General features: G+C 34.5%; 1 protein-coding gene across 3 annotated transcripts in view; it reads left to right on the top strand.

Annotated features, from left to right (window-relative positions):
* Eph (Eph receptor tyrosine kinase) overlaps positions 1-18,632 on the top strand; it is a 114,115-nt gene that overhangs the window by 27,138 nt on the left and 68,345 nt on the right. For all 3 annotated transcript variants that reach the window (XM_011310530.1, XM_011310528.1, XM_011310527.1), the window contains exon 2: positions 10,785-11,361. In XM_011310530.1, the coding sequence (XP_011308832.1) occupies positions 11,283-11,361 (79 nt within the window). In that variant the 5' untranslated portion in view covers positions 10,785-11,282. The remainder of the gene's footprint in view (positions 1-10,784; positions 11,362-18,632) is intronic.

The raw sequence follows: 18,632 nt of genomic DNA, 5'->3' as shown, positions 1-18,632 counted from the left end.
TGACATAATTATATAAAAACGAAACTGAAAGATGAATTATTTAATTTTATTATATTAATTTTTTACGACTATTGAAAATTTGGAAAATATTCTTATAATCTTAATATTTAAAAAAATCAGTTGAGGTTACCAAATAAATTCCTAAATTGACTATACGTCCTCTAGAATATTCTATCCGCCTTATATATATTTTATATTCTATTACCGAATACTCATTTAAAATTTCAATTCTCACAAGCAAGTAAACTTATAAGGGAATTCCAAAATTTCAATTAGCTCCTTGAACAATCTGATTCAATTCAATATTTAGCACTTACCATCAAATATCTTAGTCATTCATTTCATTCGGGAGTTTCAAGAAAATTTTGTTCTACTTTCCTCAATTTTTCTCTGTATGTAACTGATTAGTTGTTTTAGTGGAATTTTCCAGAATTTTTTATAAACATCTTTTCTTTAGAGAGACATTAACACACGATTGTGCTGAACAAATTCACACCACACATATATGCCATATGAAAAGCATTCTTATGATGAATTTAATCATAATGCGAGCCGAAAGCCGGAATAACATTACTACATAAATTATAATTTTCCTAGTGAACTTACTAGTGATTCCGAATCATTTCGGCAACGACACCCATCGCGCATAAGTCTAATTGACTATCTCAAATTTTACACCCGACTCGAATTCGCACACGTCCTAACCACAACCTAATGCACAAGTTGCGTAAATTTGTCGCATACGAAGATAAGAACTACACAAAATATGTCAGTGAAAATACTCATCAGTTATTGATTTTTTAATCATTGCACAATTTTTTATAGCATTTTTCTCTTTGTGCATACACGAAAACAGCTGTCTCTCGGAAAATTATAAAAGAATTAGAACTAAATTTTGGTAAATGCAAAGAATACTAACTTGAGAGGAAATTTAAAGAGTACCCCGACTAGGCACTAAATAATACGCGGAGAAAAAAATCTATGAATTTTTACAGTGTGATTCTGATAAAAATCATTGCGTTGCTTTACAATCGCGGTGTAAACTATAGGCCTAAGAAAAATTACTATGCCGCCTTGCAAAATTCGGCAATATCGACCAAGTAAAAATTTTAAGTCGTTACAATAGTTACCATCGTTAAGTTCACTTCGGCGAGAATCAGAAACATTCGGTGTTCATATTGGTTCGCGATGTTAAGAAATGTTTGAAGTATATAGGACAGTGAAAATTAAAAAAAAAACACAGTAAAATTTTTCCTCCAAACTTAAATAAAAAATGGTAGACTTTCAAGTTTTATAGTGCTGTTTCGTAAATTTTATGGCGCCACATACGATAAATTACGAAATGTACGAAAAAATTTACGATATTAATAGCAATTTTTATTTGTGAACCAAAATTCTGGTATCCGAGCACCTTGCACTACGATTCTAGTACTCGGTACAGTAATTTTTCTTGAATTTTCCACTTCATGTAACACAACTATAAGTAGGATGAAGTTGAAATTCGAGTCGGTTCCAAAGTTAGGGGAGAGTGGAGACCAGATCATGCATGATGTTTATGGGATTCATACCGCAGCTGGGTCACCCTCACGAACCCTGGGTAACGCCGGAAGCTGGCATGATTTCGATTTTTTATCATGTCATGCGTTTCCGAACTGATTAGACATCATTTCAATTTATGAATTTTCATCAATTGCAACAGAGGTAGCTCTGGAAGGAAGGAGGCGAATATTAGTCTCATACAAGTATACACAAGCACCCATTACATAGGCGTATACTATTTTTGCTTGCAAGTGGCGCGTTTGTCGCCTTTTTCTGATTCAATGGAACTATCAATACTTCTTTCAATCCAGTAAATTTCAATTTTTAATCAAGTTAACATAACATTATGTTTAATTGACATGTCAGTAAATTACATTAGAGTAGATAATGCACATGGAGCAACGGTAACTAATTGATTAACGTTTCACTTTTGGAAAACAATAAACTCCTTTCGATAAATAACCACTCGATACTTTTTCTCCGGCTACTACTGAGTAAATAACTCTCAATGAAATCATTAAACTTGTTCCAACGTACCAACTTCAAACTAAACACAATTGAATACCCTGGAACGTAGTTCCTTTTCACTTAAAATAAATATTATGTCAGTCGGTGAAATTCAAGTTTTGAGTTTTCACTGAGAGCATGCTTTGCAAGAATCTGAGGACATTCAAATTTTCGTCATTTTGAATATTGATTTTATTTGATTCTGGTGGTGGTGATGATGGGGATTCTTCTTTGGATTTATCCTGGCGTTCATGAGTGATTTTTGGAATGGCTCAAGTTGATGAAAGCCTGGGACATTTTTCTATCAACAGACGACTTTGGTGGTTTTGAAAGTAAGTCCTGAGGTTTCGGAATATTTGAATTTTCATCGTTTTCACAATTGATGTTGTCGTAAGAGTCCGGTGGTGATATTCTATTCCTTCGATCGTTCACAGTCGCTGTTCAAAGATTTTGGTAATTTTTTGGCGAAATTTTTCGTGCTGTCAATATCAGTGTGTGAGAATTTCGTTGTTGCTGGTGTATAAGATTCGAAATCAGCTACTTTGATTAATTTTATTCCACATGAAAATGTCTTTGATGCTTTCGTAACAACACAAGATGTTGATGGCTTCTGACCGAATCTATTGAATGATTGTAGAATTGTTGGGCAACGTTGATTTTTATTGATATCTGCATGTTCCACGTAGACTTCTGTCGAATTGAACGATTCCCATCCTCTAAACTCCATGATTTCCGTGGGAGAAGTATGTCATGGGAGAAGTGCCTGCAAAAAAATAAAGCAACCTACAATAAAGAACGGATGATGTATGATGGATGGGAATAAATTTATTATAAGATTAACTCTTCCCTTTATTCAATCGTTCACCTTTTCAACTAAATACAATTCATTAGGACGTTCTCGTATGAGTCGTGAGGTCTACTGTTCTCAGCGATTGCTCCTTTTTTAGACTGGTATCCTATTTTAACAGTTTTATAGAAATGAATGACCTTGTGGTGTTTACCTAGGTCAATATTGTGGAGTTCACTGACAGAATTTTTGATGCCAGAAAAAGTAACCCAGGGACTATTTAGAGCCCATAGTTCAAATCGTTCACTGAAATATGCTGAGACGATTTCTTCTGAAGAAATTAATTCAGGTGAATTATTTTGAAATTCATTTTCGGTGAACCACTCTATATTTTTCGTAAGCTCTCATGTATATGTCCTTTAATTTTCCAGCCTTCGCTTTGTCGTTTGCATTTTTGATGGCTCGAAAATATCTCTTGGAAGGGTTGCGGGTTTCTTAAATATTTCTGTTTCTTTTTGTACGATTTGGTGTGGTGTTAGATACTCTCCAGTTATTTCTCCATGGTTGTCATTAACTTTCACTTCCGAAATTGAATTATCCTCTATAAATATTGAATTAATTTGACTATTCTCATATTCTTCACTATCCCATGAATCATCCTCTGAAATATCCATTCTATTTCGTATTACGGACTGACTGACTTTTTTATATGCCGTACTTTTCAAATCTGATGGGTGCGAGGTTATGATGATTGAGGAAAGAATGCCGTTCGTTTTCGCTTATTGGAATGTATTGGGTGTAATTACACTCGCCATTGAGGTCTTCGAATTATGCGTCTCAGCGATCGCAGCGCCGCATGTAAACGTTGCAATTACTATCCCGTCGCTGACATGTAAAAGTAGAGATTGCACACATCTGCATGGAAAAAGATGAAGCGACTTGAAGTTTATAGATTCAAAAAGGTGAAGTCTAGGTCGTACATAATTAGTCAGGAAAATTATGTAAATGGGTATCCCGTGGATTTATAAAGATTTTTCAATTTAAATTTAAGACATTTTCTATTTAAAATTTGAATGCTTCAGATTTTCACATGAAAAAAATAGTCATTTATTGTAATAATGTACGTCAGTCTCCAGAGTGCCTAAAAATTCGCCATCAGCTCCTATTTATTAAGAGCAGCTGTCTTGAAAATTGCACCTTATTACTTTGTATGGTTTTTAATAAATTAGTCAGCCAAGTAATGCTCGATAGCCGCCAATAGTCTTATAACTTGCACTAGCTTCTTCGTTTTCCTCGCCGCGAATACGGAAATAATCTGTGAATGCATCACCGAAATTGCGGGTTTTAGGGGAAATAGTTGAAAAGGAGTGGTGCTAGTGTTGAGCTTTCCATCTCTCTGTTGCTTAAGCTATACGAGAGAAATAGTGAAAAATTAGAATCCTTTCCTCCGTCCTAACCCCTCATCCATTCACCTCAATTTCCGTATCTTTCTGTAGGATTGTTCCAAGTTGTAGCCACCACGTTTCTTTTCGAGAACCTTAGACAAGAGTTGAAGATGTGAGTACTCCTTTTTTTTTTACTCAGGACGAGACCACTTTCTTTCCATTTTTTTCTTTGCATTTCTTTTTTACAGGGGTAGCAATTGCTGAAAACATTGGTATCTCAATATGAGCACGACAGACAACATATAGCCGATAAAAGAAGAATCCCTTGACTGGACAGGATTTATTTTTTTTTAACTGAGGGCTCTTGGCTCCTTCTTCGTTCAGCTGAAAGTAAAGAAGCGCAAAGGTAGAAGGGAGTATTGGTTGGGTGAAGGGCGGGTTTAGGCGCCTTCAGCGGGCAAAGACCTCTTCTCTACAACTGTACAAGCTTGCAGAATTTTTTTTGTATGATATGGACCCACTTCTACAACACTTCACGTTGCTCCAGGGCGCTTATGAAAAATTTGGAAGGAGCTTCTAAATTTTTTTCGTCTCTATACCTTACCATTTTTTAGCCTCTTCTTCAGGTGACAGAAGTGGGCAATTTCTAATTATCACAATGTGAGACTTATAGATGTGTACCAGGGGTGACATTCTTCTCATGATATTCTTTAATTAGTGAAAGGAGTCGAAGAATAATAACAGGAAATTGTGGAAATTAGTTAGTTTGAAGTAGATTATTCTAAAGTCTGACAAGTTGGTATAAAAATGCAGCAAATGTTATGAAAATATTTTAATATATTGATAAATTAATTCCGCAACGATTTGCAAAATTTCAGATTGTTGTGCTGGAAATCTATCTTAGGTGGTTGTATCGTGATAGTCTGCAAAAGTTTATCGGCTGTAAAACGGGCCAGATTAAAGCACAATCTTTTCATGGTATATAGTCGCAATTGATTGATTGCATTGTGCATGGATAGCTACAGCATAACTATATATTTTTCATATGAACTATTCTTTAATTATATAAATTTATGGATTCTCGATAATTATATGGCGTAAACCAAATGGCCAATCAATTTTATTTTTTCTTCTGTATTCCCTCCCTCGACATATATTGTTTTTGTGATGTTTTTTTTCATTTCGAAAATTAATTTTTTGAATTCACCATGAGATTTTTAACGAAAACTGTCCAAAAAAAATTTACGATATAACAACCTTAAGAATTGATAAAATCTAACCAAACAGTTCTTTTCCAACTTGAAAATAGATTTGCCACGACTACTTTCGTTTGCAGTGTGATTTTCGTGGTGATTTTCCCCAGCGTCTGAGCACCGGCACAAAAAATTTCAATGAACATGACTTTATATTCATGGAAAATAGAATGCACGTTGCGACTATCATGGCCGCCACTAAATGATGAGAAACATTAAACGAGAAAGTCAAAGACGAAAGTTATAAAATGTGTTTCCCGTGCAGCCAGTGGCAATCGTTGAAGTTACTAATTCGTGTCGAGTATGAAATTGGAAAAAAAAGATCACTAGATTTAGACGACTGAATGATGTAAATGATGAGCGTAAGACATGGGAAATATCCTGACTTTCCTACAAAATCATAGCATTGAAATAAATCCACGAAAGGTAGATCTTAAATTTACCAGAAATAGAATTTGTCTGTTTACCTCATAACATCCATATTCTTCCATTTTCTCCTTTGTATTTTATCAACCCCATTCACATCTCATCATATTTGAACGTAGGTACAATACCTGTCATTGCACTATACGAAAAAGAAAAGTCTGAAAAGTCGGTAGTCTCAAAGGTGACTAAAAATTAGTCATCTGGTAGCTAATTTGAGGACGAAGACACAGTTCGTTGAAAAATTAGTTAGTTATACCCCGGGGGCTATATTGTCCAACTTTTGTGTGTTTGTGGGTTTTGTGTGTTGTGTGTTGTCCAACGAAATTTGCATAGGAATTCAAGGTTTAGGAATAATCAAATAATTCCGAGTAAATTTTCTGCTCAAAAGTAATCTCCTAATCCTTATCTCTTTTGCAATACAATCGAAAGGGTTTATTTGGAATCTAGAATTTCATGTATAACAAAATTAATTTAACAGAATTGTAGTAACGATTTCATATTTATCCCAGAATAATTCTTCCTAGATTTTAATAGGTGATTAATTTGGAATTGACAAATATGAAGCTGATTCCTTATGAGACTCACAGTTGAGTATTGTTGGTTAATCTAATCCTTAGGTATGGAGAGGTGTGGATCCTTCTGTGACAATCATTCTTCTTCACCAGAATAAGAGGGTCTGATCCTATTACGCGTATTTTTTATCGCGCCACGTTTACCCACTCACTTATAATTATAAACAAAGTTGGAAGAGTTTGAGAATGTCCACAATTACGGAAGCTGATTAATTAGTTCTTTTAAAATGCAAGACACACTCCTACTTTCGATTCAAGGATACAGTATCCCTGTATATACTCCCGGCCGTTTAGCTATTTACTATTATTCAATAGGTTACCGCGCATTATATCGTCTCTCTCGCGAATTATGGTATGAGAGGACCGAAAGAGATAGATCGATTTCGAAAAGTAACATCCACTAAGTCAAATTATCGCTCCAACGGTTGCTTCTGAACTTGTAATTTGGATTTCGAGGAACGAATCGGTTCGTAGTTGTTACACGAATCGATTTTCGATTGGTGAAAATTATGGCGTGATTTCTCGACTTCTTATTTTTGGGATGTGATCTGTCCATTCAACAATTTCAACAGCGCGGGAGTTCGCAGGTGAGGTCCACTGCTCTGACATGTGTCACTGTACCGCAAAGGCGAGTGCACTCACCTGTATCGTGCTATCTCTTTCTGATGATTTTGTATTTTTATTTCCGTGATGGCAAAATTGAACTGAAAATTCAACTGAATTTAATTGAAATTAGGATTTAGTATTTATTGGAGGTATTTACGTTAATTCATATTTAAGGAAAATGCAGGAAAAACGAATTATACAGATTTTTGGACATCACAGTGTGTCATTACAATATAGGATCCTTAAAATTTTTAAGAACATTTTTTCCGGGAATATTGAATTTCCGCGTTGCATTTGCTGTTTCTCCATGCCAATCCCACCTATATGGCAACTTGAATTCGCTGAAATACTTCTCACATTTTTCGTTTGGTTAACCAAATAAATAAAGTACTTGGTGAAGTATATTATTTTTTTATTCCAATTGAGGAATGATAAAAGTCTTGCTCTTTAAATATCAGGCTTTTAGCAGAAACAGTCGCAAGTAAATGGTATTATTGTGTTATAGACCCTGCGACATTACGCAGAAATGTGTGTCCATATACGTAAACAGCACGAATTATATTGAACGTGCGGTGGAATAGGATTGAACTGGAATTGCAGTGGAAAAAAAATCAACAGCATGCACTGTTGGCGACTCGTATAAGAATACGATTCTTTAATGCTGATAATTATCCACGTCCTAGAAATACTGCCGACATGAATCTCAGATATTAGCCTCAATGTGTCTTTTTACGCTGCTCTCAGAGCAGCGATTTATTTGAGTAAAACAAATAAGTTTATTTAAATAGTAAAAAGTCCAATGTGTTTCAAATTACAAATAAACTCCACCTTTGAATTAAATCAATTGAATCAATTGTGGCTTCGATGTTAATAAATATTTATTTTATGCTAGTCATTTAATGAAGGGAGCACCTTAAACTGTTTTAAAAAATAGAAAAACTCGACATTTTTTCATTCTCACTTCCTTTTGCTAGGCGCGGATGCATGAAATTGATTCTGTAATGCATTTATTGACTTCTAATTTTTTACTACTTCAGTAAATGGTAATTAATCTGTGATCTTTAGTTTCTAATCCTAAAATATTTTGATATCGATATTAATTATACTTCTGATGGATAGTGTTATTGTGAAGACAATTTTTCATAAATAAATGATGATTTATATGATTTTTTTATGCTATTGCAATCGACCTTCAATATCCCCGAGTGGAAATTAGTTCAGGTCTACTTGAAGTCCGATCAGAACTTGATTCAGTTTCAGTGCGGTTCGCTTGATCAGGTAAGATCTGATCAGAACCTGACCAAGGTTTTTTATCCAACGTTTCGGATCCTAAAAACTACAAGCGAATTTAGATCAAGTTCTGGTCAAACATGCCTGATCAGATGACACTTGATGAAAACTTGATCAAGTTTCGAGCCAGTATATTGGACCCTATAAACTACAAGTGGCTTTACATCAAGTTCTGGTCAAACATGCCTGATCAGATGACACTTGATGAAGTCCTGACCAAGTTTTGACCCAGCAAGTCAGATAAACATGATCTCACTCTGAGATCAAGCTGCCTCAACACAATTTGTTCTCCTTCCGATTCAATTCCCTTGATTTTCAATTGAATAGCTCGATAAAAAAGAATCACAAATGTATAGGAAGCAAGGGCAATATATATAGTGAAGTATCAAACATAAGAGCGCATTATCTTGAGTCTAAAAAAATCATCAAACTTGCATCTGTTCATTGTGTTATGATTATTATAATTATCTTTTAATAATGAAATAAAATTTGAACCGAATATGTTTTCTCGCTCAGAATGTACATGCAATAATTTCAAAGTCATCAAATACTCCCTTGCAGATTGTGTAGGTAAAAAGAATCTACTCAAAAACAATAGTGCGGTAGTGCAGTGGTTAGGGCGTAGGTTTAGTAATCGTAGGTTCCTCGGTTCGATCCCCAGCATTGTCAAAAATAATAGGGTTTTTTCATCGCTAATTACAATCGGGCTTCATTAAGAGCGGTCAGATATAATAAAAAAAATTAATTATCTTTTGTTTTAAGTGAGTTATGGTTAATATTTATTATTGTTTTCGATATTCCAGTCATCCGATTTAGATACATTTGACTTGATCAAATCCGGAACCGTTAAACCGGATCAGAAAAGTTTGATCAAGTCTTGATTTAAACTTGCGTTACATGTCTGATCAAAATTTGATCCAGTTACCGTGTCACTTCCGGATCAATCATCAAGTATGACCTGATCCAGTCTTGACTAGAACTTGACCAAAATTTCCACTCGGGTCCCCGCAGGAAAGAACTTCAAATGAGTATTATGAACATAACTTCAACTTGTTGGCCACTTTAGCAATAATAAGCAGTATACAAATTCTAGCATATATTGAGGTTACTAGATAATAAATAATAAATTGTTCTATGCAAACGTACAAAATGATATAACATCTGGAAAATAATTAACAGCGAGTATAAATTCAGCGCCACAGTCGATATGAGATTTCTAATGATAATGCATTGATAATTGAGATGAAAAATAATTTTACGACAAAACATTACACGGAGAGAAATATTTAGTAAAAATTACGGAACTTTCAGTACACTTACCGATTACGGAGTTGATTCGAAAAATTTAAGTGACGGTATCGTTATTTTTCACCGATAATTCAGATAAAAATTACGAAACACCGCGGAAAAATTCCGTGACAGTTCCGTAAAATTTCCGACAACCACATTTCGCTCCAGAATTACGGAAAATACACGTAATTTTTATTGAATATTTCTCTCAGTGTACAAATCGAAAAAGTAATATTAATTGAGTCGGAAGGTCCTAAAATGAATGAGAGAGGTGTATGGAGAGGTATGGATCCTTCTGTGACACAATCATTCTTCTTCACCAGAATAAGAGTGCCTGATCCTATTACGCGTACTTTTTATCGCGCCACGTTTACTCGCTTATAATTATAAACAAAGTTGGAAGAGTTTGAGAATGTCCACAATTGTCCACGGAAACTGATTAATTAGTTCTCTTAAAATGCAAGAAACACTTCTACTTTCTAATGAAAATGCATTGATAATTGAAATGAAAAATAATTTTACAACAAAACATTAAAAATCGAAAAAGTAATATTAATTGAGTCGGAAGGTTCTAAAATGAATGAGAGATCAAATTTCTTAGTGTGATGTGAGCTTCAAAACACGAACAATCTCTAATGACTTGATCAAAAATTGAATCAAATTATAGATAAATATTCCTATTCAATCCACTTTCAGTAGAAAAAAAATCAACCAAAGATAATTTTTCGAGTGAGCCATAAAAATTCAATTTTTGCCTAAAACTCCCGTTAGTCAATCCAGGCCCTTAATTCACCGGTAAATCACATGTCAATTCAATACATATCTAATAGGCTTTCTTATGAGCATAATATACGGTCCGTCAACTACAAGAAACTGTATTAGCGTTAAAATCCACAAAAAAAAGCAAGGCGCAATTTTTTCTTATAACTTAAATTCCTCCAGTTTTCTTGTGTTTAGAATGCCTACCTCATATATGTATAACTACTTATGCTTATATACAAATTCCAAAAATTGAACAACTTTATTCCTGTTTATTTCGATCTGAGCTGCCAATAATCTTCCTCCTTTTCCATATCAATATCTTTATTCTATATTTTTAAATTAATTTTAGGTTCCTTATTTGTTACAGAGGTTTACATCGAGGAATTAAATCAACAAAAATGACCGCAAATAGCCGATAAATGCCAAATAAGAGCAAAGGAAATTTTTTGCCAGTAATAGAATTTAGGAGGATCACTCATGTTCAAATAATTAGTAGAAAGAAACCGGATAAGAGAAAGAGGATGCGGCGTATCACGTTTCGCTAGTGAATAACGACGTATCTACGAAAAAGAACCTTCCAGTGTTTTGTGTACTCATTATTACTTAATATTTTCTTCAATCTACTATATGAGGTCGGTACATGGCCAATGGACAGAGTGGAAGGGGGAATATAAAAGTGTCTCAAACAGTATTGAGGTACTGCTGAAGCAGCAGCTGAAGTGGACGATGTGGAAGTATGAGTGAAACCCGTTGATCCATTAAAAGGACCAGCGGGGAGACCTGGTTTTATCCAGTGGTCTTCCTCCAATATTGGGCATTCCCAGAAGTTGTTGTGGCTAAAGTCCTGTGAACTACACGGGTGAATATGGCGAGGTGGAGACTCATCGCAACTTGTGCTACTATCATCGTTACTGTACTGATCAGTTGTATGAAAGCAGAACAAGGTAAATATCAATTTTACATTTAACCTTCAAGTTACGTAACTTACCGATATATGAACGTTGTTATAATCATTCCTAAATTTTTCCATGAAATTGTCACTCTGTTCGTCACTCGCTATTTCGAGATTGCCTGGAATTGGGATGAGTAAAATTTTATATAAATTTTATGTAATTTCCCGATATGAAATGTTTGTTTTTGTCCAGGCTGTTCTGAGAAATACAATAGAAATGTCCACAAATTTCCTCAGATGTCCCACTATTCAAGAACAGAATGAATCTGAAGTGAAAAAGTTAGTTGGTTGCAAACGAAGGCTCATCGCCAAATTTCTCGAGAATTATCGATAAATTCCTCCCCAATACTTTTTATTGAGTACTGAGCAGTAATTAGGATTCTTTCCCCTAACTTTAGTCTCTACACGTAATGTATTTGCCGAAACTTAAGGGGTGTAGTCTCTAACTTACGCAGTATTTCAACTACTGGGAAGAAACTAATTCTTACGGTTTGGCGAATAGGAGTATTCGGTCTAATTTGCTCTCCTTTTCTCTTATTCACTCGGCGATGTAAAAAAATCACTTAACGTATTAATTCGTTTGTTAAAGGAAAATAAATATCTTTGAACGTTAATGTTCAAATAACTAAGATTCGTCAGAAACGTATAGAGATTCATCATTCTGCTTAATAGTGATTTTTTCACAATTTTGGTTGAAACTTTTTGAAAAATGTGGAACAAATTGTCTCCGAAAGTTATAGTCAAACAAATTATAGAATAATTTGAAAAACCGAGATTTATTATATCCCACGAGAAAGTATCTACTGGGTTATCTGGCGAAACATCCAAAGAATGTGAAAGATTTTTTAGTAAAAGTTCCCGGCCGAACAAAAAAATCCTTGGCAATAGAATGGAAAGATTGAATTCTCAAATGTCGAGTGGTTAGAATTTATCCAAGACAGTTGCAAACTCGATTACCTCCATGAAGGTGAAAATTCTTGTTCCAATACTGACTGTCTGGTGTTTGGTATACTCTTTTCCCTTCTGGTGGCCCAGCTGGAACAGTGCAGGCGTCTACGATTAATCCTGTCCTCTTACTTGCTCCTTTAATATTTATTCATCTTTTCGCATTTTATCTTTCTCTATTCAAAGCACCATACTGGGGGACTCCGCTATATTCCATTCTCTGATTCTGTTTTTCTCTCGATCAGTTGGTTCTTTCTCCCAGATCTCAAGATACTTTTTTTTCCATCCTTCAACATATCTTCCCTGAGTATAACTGAGAAAACGTGGCAACGCTGTAGGAATGCCCTCACATAGTTAGCCCCACGCATACCTACAATCCAGGTAAACTACACTAATCCCCTCCCTTCACTCACCAGTTCCATGGAGTTTGCCAACGCCTTTGTGTATATCCATGCCAATATCGTCACAAAGCATCTGAAAATTTCACCCACAAAAAGTCAACATTTTTTAATTAGAGATTCGAGCTGACGTCACCAATGGGAAATATTCAGATCATAAAAATATGATCGTAAGGCCATTCATTCAGAACAATTCGGTAATAATACTCGGGGAGGATTCATTCCAGCTCAATAACACTGTTTGATGATCTTATGTGCCATCATGCTTCTCTATTTTCTTCTCCATAGTCATTTCTTCAAACTGTTTCATAGTCAGCTCAAACAGAACTCTGTGAATAACCTTCTTCCTATCTCTCGCATCTAATCATATGTTAATTATAGGTATTTATATTTATCTGCTTTTTTTCTATTTTCCTCTTTGTTTTTCACTTTCTGCACTTCAAACTTCAAATTATCCGTACGGATCTGAATAATCGTGAAAATCATGGCAGTGCACCCAAGAATTTCCCACAATTTTCAATCTATTAAACATTAAATTTCATTTCATATTTAATTCTCACACTGAGTCTGAAAATTCAAGTATTTAGTTAATAATAAGCCATCATTTAACATGAAAAACGTAATGCTCTCGAATTTTCAAGAAGAATGAAAAAAAGATCACGAACAGTTCCAATGGTAAATAAGTTTAAGGATGTTCTGCCAGTATTTTGTTATTTTTTCTATTTTTCTGTGATTTATTGAAACCTATCGATCGGATTAGGATATGAAAATACAGCGTTTGTCCGTTACATCATGATTCATCCTTTCACAAAGTTCCATCCCGATACACCAGTTCTTATAACTTTTCCATAAAATTTATTGATTTTTTATTAAATTTTAGTGAAAAGCTAAAAAATTGGTGTATCAGGATAAAATCTCATGAAAGAGTCAATTATGATCGAACGGACAAACGCTATATTTTCATATCCAAATCCGATCAATAGTTTTCAATAAATTTCCAAAAACAGGAACAATAACAAAATACCAGCAAAACATCCTTAAACTTGCATAATTGAAAATTCAGATTACATGATAATTGAAAATTCAACAAATTTCCAACAGTGTAATTACTAAAATGAAACAAATAGTTATACAAATATAACAAAGTGTAACAGGAACATATCTTTTGACACGTTATGAAAGCTTTCCATGTATTCATCAGTCTAAAATAAACAAGTTTGACGAATTATGCATTTATCTCACCAATGAATGATTCTAGAATAAATTGGCAAAGAACTGTGTTAGGAGGAACTGGGCTGTTTGAGTATCGCCGGGAATCGTATGGGATATTCGTCGGATAGAGATGGACTGGAAAGGCATGAGAAATTTTGACATCAAGCGTTGTCAATGTATTAATGTATCAGGTTATCAAATTACAATATTTACACTGGTTGGATAATTGTCTGAAATTTGTTGAATGTCTCTCCGCCAGATTGACACTTTGATAAGCTGGACGATTATTAGATAACTGGTGTTAACTGATGAGAAACCTATAAATTGAATCAAATGGCGTGGTCAATGACCTTGGTGATGACCATGTTATTTGGACTATACTAATTTCGTGTTCGTTTACTAGGACATCTGAGCGACTACTACTAACGATACTATCTTCCCCGTTGGGCATCCAAGACAATACTCTCATTCTTTTCTTTTATCTCAATACCAATAACCATTGATTTGAGTAGTCCCTGTTCCTACCGAGCACCTCCACTTTGTCATAGGAAAAATTGTCTTAGAATAGTTGTTCAAAACCAATTATTGGTTATTATTATTAAGTGAGTAATTGCAAAAATCAAACATCTAAATAACCACTTGCAATCATTTAATAAATATTAATAACTATTTGAGCTGTATAATAGTCTCACGGAGAGACATTCAAAGCAATAATTATCCTGATGTTCAAACAAATTTATCCGAATGGAAGGATAATTCTGTAGCAGTATATTTCTTGAGTAAAAAGTATCCTTAGTGTAGATAATTTTTCATGAACGTTTCCGGATGATATTTGTTCTTATCTCAAATCAGTAAAAAATGCCAGTATGCACGGATAAAAATTATTACATGTGTTATTCTTTGCAATATCTGAATAAAAATTATTACGTGTCTGCTAATTTTTACCAATAACTGTATAAAAAAAAATTGGATAAAACATATATCTCAATCGATCAATATTCGGTCAAGTTTTGAAGTTTTCGAGAATTTTCACCAAATTTTGCGATTCGAAACATTGTCAATGCAAGATTTCAAATTGAACGATCGAGATACGCGGTAGCGTATCGGCCAAGTAAAAGTTTCGTCTCTATCCAACAAATAAGGCCGAGAGCTACAGTGTATCTATACACGACACAACTACCCCTTCCACTACCTCCTAATCGTATTCAATCCATAAAATACAAACGCTACAAGTTACATGAAATCTGTGCATAGTTACATTATACAAATCGCCCTCAAGCTTTTCATTGATATAAGTTTTCCTTTTTTTCGATTAATGTTGGCAAAAATACGCTCATGGCAACGGGATCATTTCAATATTTTACCGGTTTCTATTATCTTTCGGTTGCATTGAAGTCACCAAGTTGGCAGCAGGTCGATCCAACCTAACCTGGGCCAAATTTGGCTTTGAGATGTTGCCATCTGTGTATTCAAACCGTTGAATCGCAGAAGGGAAACAGAGGAGAATGTTTTATTTTTTCCCTTGAATTTTATATTTTTTATTTATTTCCATAATTATAATTGTTAACTAGAATATGCTGTAAAAATTATATGCAGTTCTTGAAAAATCCGTGAAATCCCCCGAAATGACAAAAACTGGTGTTTTTGTAAAAAAAACTCAGCCAAGTAAAAGTTTCGCACAATTGATTCCGTGAAAAACTCGTGTTTTGCCAAAATATGGTATTCCAAGATATTAAAAAAACTCAGAAAATGTAAATGAAAATGCCAAGAAAAGCGATACGAGTCGATAGAAAGGATTCAATAATGAAAATTAAAAAATCAGTAGAGACAGGACCAATTTACTTGGCGCGATTTTATTTACAGGATAATGCTAAAATGCAATTTGATTAATAACTAAAAGTGACTGAAGATAGTCTTTGGCTCTAGCTCTAGTTCTTAGGAAAAACCGCACCAAGTAAGTTGGTTCTGTCTCTACTGATTTTTATATTTTCATTCTTGAATCCTTTCTATCGACTCGTATCGCTTTTCTTGGCATTTTCATTTACATTTTCTGAGTTTTTTTTAATATCTTCGAATGCCATATTTTGGCAAAACACGAGTTTTTCACGGAATCAATTGTGCGAAACTTTTATTTGACTGAGTTTTTTTTTTAGAAAAACACCAGTATTTGTCATTTTGATTTTCCAAGAATTGAGAGTACATACAAACATTTGAACACTTTCTCTGACCGTTTGGAAGCATACCATCAATTCGTTGATGGCGATTGAAAGATTGCAAAAATCACTGAAGGACATGCTCCTCACTATCACGTCCTCGTTGTCATATGCTCATAATCTCTGCTTGTTTTGTTATTAGAAGGAAAGAACAATTGACAATTGCTCATACAAATTTTCCGCATTTGATTGCTGATTCATTCGATTTTTGAGGATAAATCGCTCATTGAGCGAGAATCGATTAATTGAATTCTTCATGATCTTCGTGCATACTTTGACATTGATGAATCAATATAAAGAGAGTAATTCTCGGTGTATTTAAACACTTTTATTTTTAACCGAATCCAGCAATTCTGAATATGGAAAATTGCCTCTAAATTCAAAAAAATTGGCACGAGAATGGCACTGAATAGTTGCAGCTTTCCAGTTCTCAATAATTTCAATAATCAGTTGTCAACGCTTCAATAATTTGTCCGGGCCTAAGATGTCAATATTCACCATTAAACTTGATTTTGAGAGGCAAAATACCTAATCATTAATCTCAATTGAATGAACAAATTTTCTCTGTTATTTACCATAAATTTTATATTGGTCTATCAATTATAATGCTCGGATCGTGGAATAATTATCAATGCAATTATATGTTTTATTCGCAAGAAAAAATAATAGGACAAAATACACGGAGTTTTATGAATTCAGAGCATTTTCTAAATCATTAAGCGTCCACCCAATTTTGGGAATTGCGCTTTAATAAATTCCGCTTTTCCAATTTTACAAAACTAATAGTCAGATTTAGTATAAATCCCGAACATATTCCCACTTTAATTTACTCCGTGATTCGGTTTAATTGCCGAGATATTGCACGTCTTCTTTCTACTGAGAATCGCCCAGATGGATGTGAATGAAATTTAATTGATTTTGATTTCCGCAATTTACCTGAAAATGGTGAAAATGGCAACGCTCCTCTTTGGCAAATTGCTATTTTAATCCAGGAGAAGTATCTAATATGGTCGTACGCAATTCTTCCGTAAAAAACTTCTAATTCTTTACCTGGATTTCGTCGCAATATTCTCTGGAAATATGGAGATTCTGTCACTGTGTGATTAACACTGTATTTACAGGGAGAAGCTTCTCTTAACAGTTAAATTCTGCTCTCTTTGCCCTTAATTTTCCAGGCTCCTTGTATTTTTTCGGCTGGAAATGACTCCTCAACTCACAGGCTAAGGCCTGATTTATTTTAGTAACACTACTCTTATCCTTGATACGCTAAATACCTATCTAATATCGTAACTGTTCATTGCGGGGTATTTTAGCGTCGCTAGTCGTTGTCCGAGTGAAGGTCTTTCCTCCTTCTTCCTCAGTCCAGGTTAGTACTTGTCTCCTTGGGCTTTTCTATCAACTAGGATGATTATCCTAATTACCTGCTCCAATGGAATATGGTCACCTTGCACGCTCTATCGGGCGAGTTGGAAGCTTATCGCAAATCGATAATGAGCTCGATCCTTCCCTTACCGACCTCACATCGAACCCATCCCATCTCAAACTTTTTCGTGCAACACAAGCCCACCTGTCATTGCAACGGATCCCGGGTATCTCTTTGCCTTAATTATCGAATATCAATGTCCCCGCAAGGCAAAGGATCCTACTCGAAATTTTATTCAGGATGCCGAATTTAACGTCCGCCGAATTCGGCGCTAGTCTCGTTTTTAGTTAAACATACCGGATACGGTATTTTCGAAGTTTCTAGTAGAGGAGTAAATCGAGAGATGCTCTTCTCAAAATTAGAATATTAATTAACGTCAAATGAGTGACCTTCGTCACACCTTTCAGATTTGGTTTCCTTTTTACAGGCATTAAGAATTTTGTTTAATTGTACCCGTATTCTTGGGCGTTCCGACAATCAGCCAACCTCGTTGAGATCAATGCACATATCAAACAAGTAGGTGACAACAATTATGGCATTGTGGAGGACTTAGCGAAATGTATAGGTATATTTTTTTGCCATCAATAAATTGATGGCGGGCTTCCGAATGATTTTAACAATATATCTTTCCTCGTCAGGTTCGATCTATTATGAATGTTAAATGGTCGTAGCAATTAAGCATCTATTAGACTAAAATTTTCAAATTTAAAAAACGAATTCGATCCTGATATACTGAGCTATATAATCATTTTACACTAAAATTTGAATATCTATAAAACCAATTGTTCAATTAAGCTCATTTTTCATACTATCCATTGTAGGGATAAACGGACGATTTCGTCGAAATTTGCAGTCTTAATAGCTTGATTTTTGTGCGGATGAAAGAGTGAACAACATTTTTTTTTTCAATAACATAAAAGTGTCATATAACTATGATTACTTACAGGATGCATTTGCCAGTTTTTGATTAATTTCAATAGTGCCAAGCATGACGAAAAGAATGGAATTAAAAAAAATGCGTACAACAATTTGAACTGAAAAATGAAAAAATCTAAATATCTCAAAAAGTTTG

Source organism: Fopius arisanus, unplaced genomic scaffold, assembly GCF_000806365.1.
Source record: "Fopius arisanus strain USDA-PBARC FA_bdor unplaced genomic scaffold, ASM80636v1 scaffold00076, whole genome shotgun sequence".
Taxonomy (NCBI): Eukaryota; Metazoa; Arthropoda; class Insecta; order Hymenoptera; family Braconidae; genus Fopius; species Fopius arisanus.
Note: the sequence above shows the minus strand (reverse complement) of the source record. Positions and strands in the feature narration are given on the sequence as shown.